General features: G+C 42.2%; 1 protein-coding gene across 1 annotated transcript in view; it reads right to left on the bottom strand.

The window, feature by feature from the left end:
* The window catches only part of LOC101847048, a gene marked incomplete at both ends in the record, with an annotated part of 11668 nt that extends 9639 nt beyond the window's left edge, over window positions 1–2029 (bottom strand). Inside the window, 1 exon segment of the mRNA XM_005102217.3 lies at window positions 1089–2029. Coding sequence (XP_005102274.2) covers window positions 1089–1940 — 852 coding nt within the window.
* Window positions 2030–3337: the final 1308 nt, after the last annotated feature.

Raw genomic sequence — 3337 nt, forward strand, 5'->3', positions numbered from 1 at the left:
CCCTCCCATCCCTCCCCTCTTTCAAACCTCCACACACCCACAAAGACATAATTTGTTAAACTTTTACAACTTCATTTACATAAATCGGATCATGTAAAGCGTCGGCTGTTTCTGTCTTCCTTGAAAGAAGCGTCAACCCGGGCTAAATGGAATACAGCATCCAAGAAGACATTATTACGGAAATACTCTATTTAAAAGTTTATCTGTTAGGTAATCAAACTCACGCTTTTTTAGTATAACGGCGAAGAGTCTAACCATTACCCCATAACCCCTGGCTCACCCAACTCACAAGCGTTTCCTCCTCTTACATGCACTGTTCTGTATTATAATATATAATTTACTTTTTTTGTTGTTGAATCTGCGCGATAGCTAATAATAATGTCTCTAGGAAGCAGGCTTCGACAAGAATAATAACATGAAAAAATATTTGAAATTTAAATGATGAGGATAGCATACTAAAGCGCCCACCAACCATCCATATTTTCCCTACGGACCGATGCTAATTGAGATCACTTCCCCTGTTCTTTCCACTAATTGCGAGTTTTCAAAGCGACACACATTGTTGTATAGTAACATAACAGCCCCAAGTGTCAAAAGGCCAGTAGGAAACATTTTTAGACGATCAGATCTGAGAGTTGTTTGAACAGTTTAGTTTAAATTTGGTGATTGGTAAGCTGAATAAATAGGTTCATGCGTTAACGAATGGGTATGAAAGTGTGGTGATGAACACATGGGTGAAAGTATTGATGAATTAATAAGTGAGAGAATCGTGGGGGTGGATGGTTCAAATGGGTCATTGGGGTGGCTTCCTGCGGAAATCAATCACATTATATATATATATATATATATAGAGAGAGAGAGAGAGAGAGAGAGAGAGAGAGAGAGAGAGAGAGAGAGAGAGAGAAAGAGGGGGGGGGGATAAACTTAATCAATCTTTATACCTGAAAACCTAACAGTCTTCCCACAACAAACAACATCAAACTTGAGATGCACAAAATAAAAGCACTCGTGGACATACTGGCAGTCTATTCACTTGCCCATCCAGATACTGTACATTGCCTGCATTACTATAATATACTGACGTTTACCTCACAGTTGCTGATGCTAAGCTTCTTCAGACTGGTCAATGTCTTGACAACAGTCCACAGTTCATCCATCTCAATAGGCACGAAGTGTAAACAGAGAACGCTCAGGCACTGGGAGTAGGAGTTGTCCGACACACAGTGGATCACGTGACCTCCTTCACGCATAGACTGCTCACTTCTGACGTCATTCAGTGGAAGTCCAGAGTTCACCTTCAGCTTGAAGGTCTCCAGATGCTCCAGGGAGGACAGGAAATTGTCTATTCCACCGGAAGTGATCTTCCAGCAAGCGTTGAGAGAGACTTCCCTCAAACAGGGAAAGAACTCGGAGACCAGTTCTAGTTCCTCGTCCCCAAGGGCAAAGCCACCGTTGATTTGAGCGTACTCCAAGTGGGACAAGGGCTGGAGCGTCTCCACCACCGCCCGCGTCCACAGGATGGGCAGGCGGAGATAACGCAGATTGTACAGCCGTGGTATTAGCGCGAACACGCTTTCGTAGACTGGAGAGTTTTTGTACCAGGTCAGTCTCTGTACATGGAAGCCGTACACGCGGAATATACAACACACCATACTGAAGTGGTAGAACAAGTACTCCGAGGGGTCCACGTACAGTTCGCGCCATAGTGAGCCTGTCGTCTGCAAAATCCGCCGCCATTTTCTGCAGACGAGAGCTAACGCTGGTAACTCGTCCTCGATTGGCCGGAAGAAGTGAAAAACCCGGATGAGAATCTCGTCCGGAAGGTCGTTGATACACAGCGGTGCAAACAGCAGGCACTTCGATTTTCCGTTTTTCTGAGACATGCATTGTTTGTTGGTGCTCTGGATCAGCATAGCTGGGAACACCGTCGTGAACTTCATAGGGGCAGCGTACGAAGCTCCGAAACAGAATCACACTCAATGCAGGTTATGATGTCCCACGAAGAACAGAATATGACGTCGGTACCAGTCTGAAAGAGAGAACAGCGAATTTTTTTTAATGTTATGTCAGTTTGGTTTTTATTTTTACCTTGATAAATTTCACATGAAAGAGAAATAAAAATTCATGGAATCTGTAGAGATTTGGTGCATGGACTCCCATGCTCGTTTGTAGTATCATGTAAGAAAAATACGACTGTTATCCCAAGGCTTCCATGTGAATGCATAATAATATGTGAGGCAGCGTGGTGGAATCAGGCTCTCGTCAAAATAATCAAAATGAAGAAATTAGCATTTTTCCGCAGGTTTGTGAATTTTTATTAAATTTTCGTGTTTTTTTTTGGCTCAACACTTTTCATGCCCATTAAAAAAATTCATTTCATTGTGGATTTTTCTGAAAAACGTTGATTAAAGACACAGAAAATGTAAATTTTCAGTTACCACGGACTCTGAAGCTAAGGAAATAACTAACCTTTAGCGGCCATTTTCTCACTAATTTTACCTCTGAAAACAGGTGACCCCCAACTTTTTCATTTGCAAATATCTTGACTTGTATTCAAGATAAATGGATATTTTTTTCATCCAAATAAACACAAGTGAACAAGCTTTAAGATGATACCAATAACTCTACATGCCCAAAAATTGACGAGAGCCTGATTCCACCACGCTGCCTCACATATTCCACAAGACCTCCTGAGACGCACCCAAGGAAAGTTCATTGATGCGGAACCTGTTAGTATTATTTTGGCTCTGCTTGTCGTTAGCTCAGTCAGTGACATCAAGCAGGGATTGGATCGAATCCCCGATCGGGTGATCTTGAAGAGGGAATGTTTTTTTTAGGAGACTCAATATTTTTCAACATATTTGCTTGGGCATTCGGAGGTGAGCATTACATTTGGGGGCCCAGCCTCTTCAACATCGGTTCACAATAAGAAAGGCGGCTTTTCACAGAACGAAAGGGGACAAAAGTGACAAGTGATCAGGGATTTTTTTTAACCTTTTCTAATCACCAAATACAAACTCCTCTGGTAAGATGTTAAAACAACTTACACAACCAAAAAAAGGAGCACGCCATTATTTTCTTCCGTGCTCCCATTAAGGTTTTCGGGAAATCTTTGGCAAGTTACGTCATTTGGGAGGCGTGAAGAGTCGAAACTGTTTGTGACAGAGATACAGTATCTTATAAGAAAGATGGACATACTGGATGAAAGAAACTTCGCTATTTGGGAATCGAATTCAAGACTTGTGTATGCAAAGGCGAAAAGCTAAACCATTTTACCACGGGCCTGACCAAGAACTGTATGTAAGTGTGTGTGTGTGTGTGTGTGTGTGTGTGTGTG

The sequence above is a fragment of the Aplysia californica genome, unplaced genomic scaffold (genome assembly GCF_000002075.1).
Source record: "Aplysia californica isolate F4 #8 unplaced genomic scaffold, AplCal3.0 scaffold00317, whole genome shotgun sequence".
NCBI lineage: Eukaryota > Metazoa > Mollusca > Gastropoda > Aplysiida > Aplysiidae > Aplysia > Aplysia californica.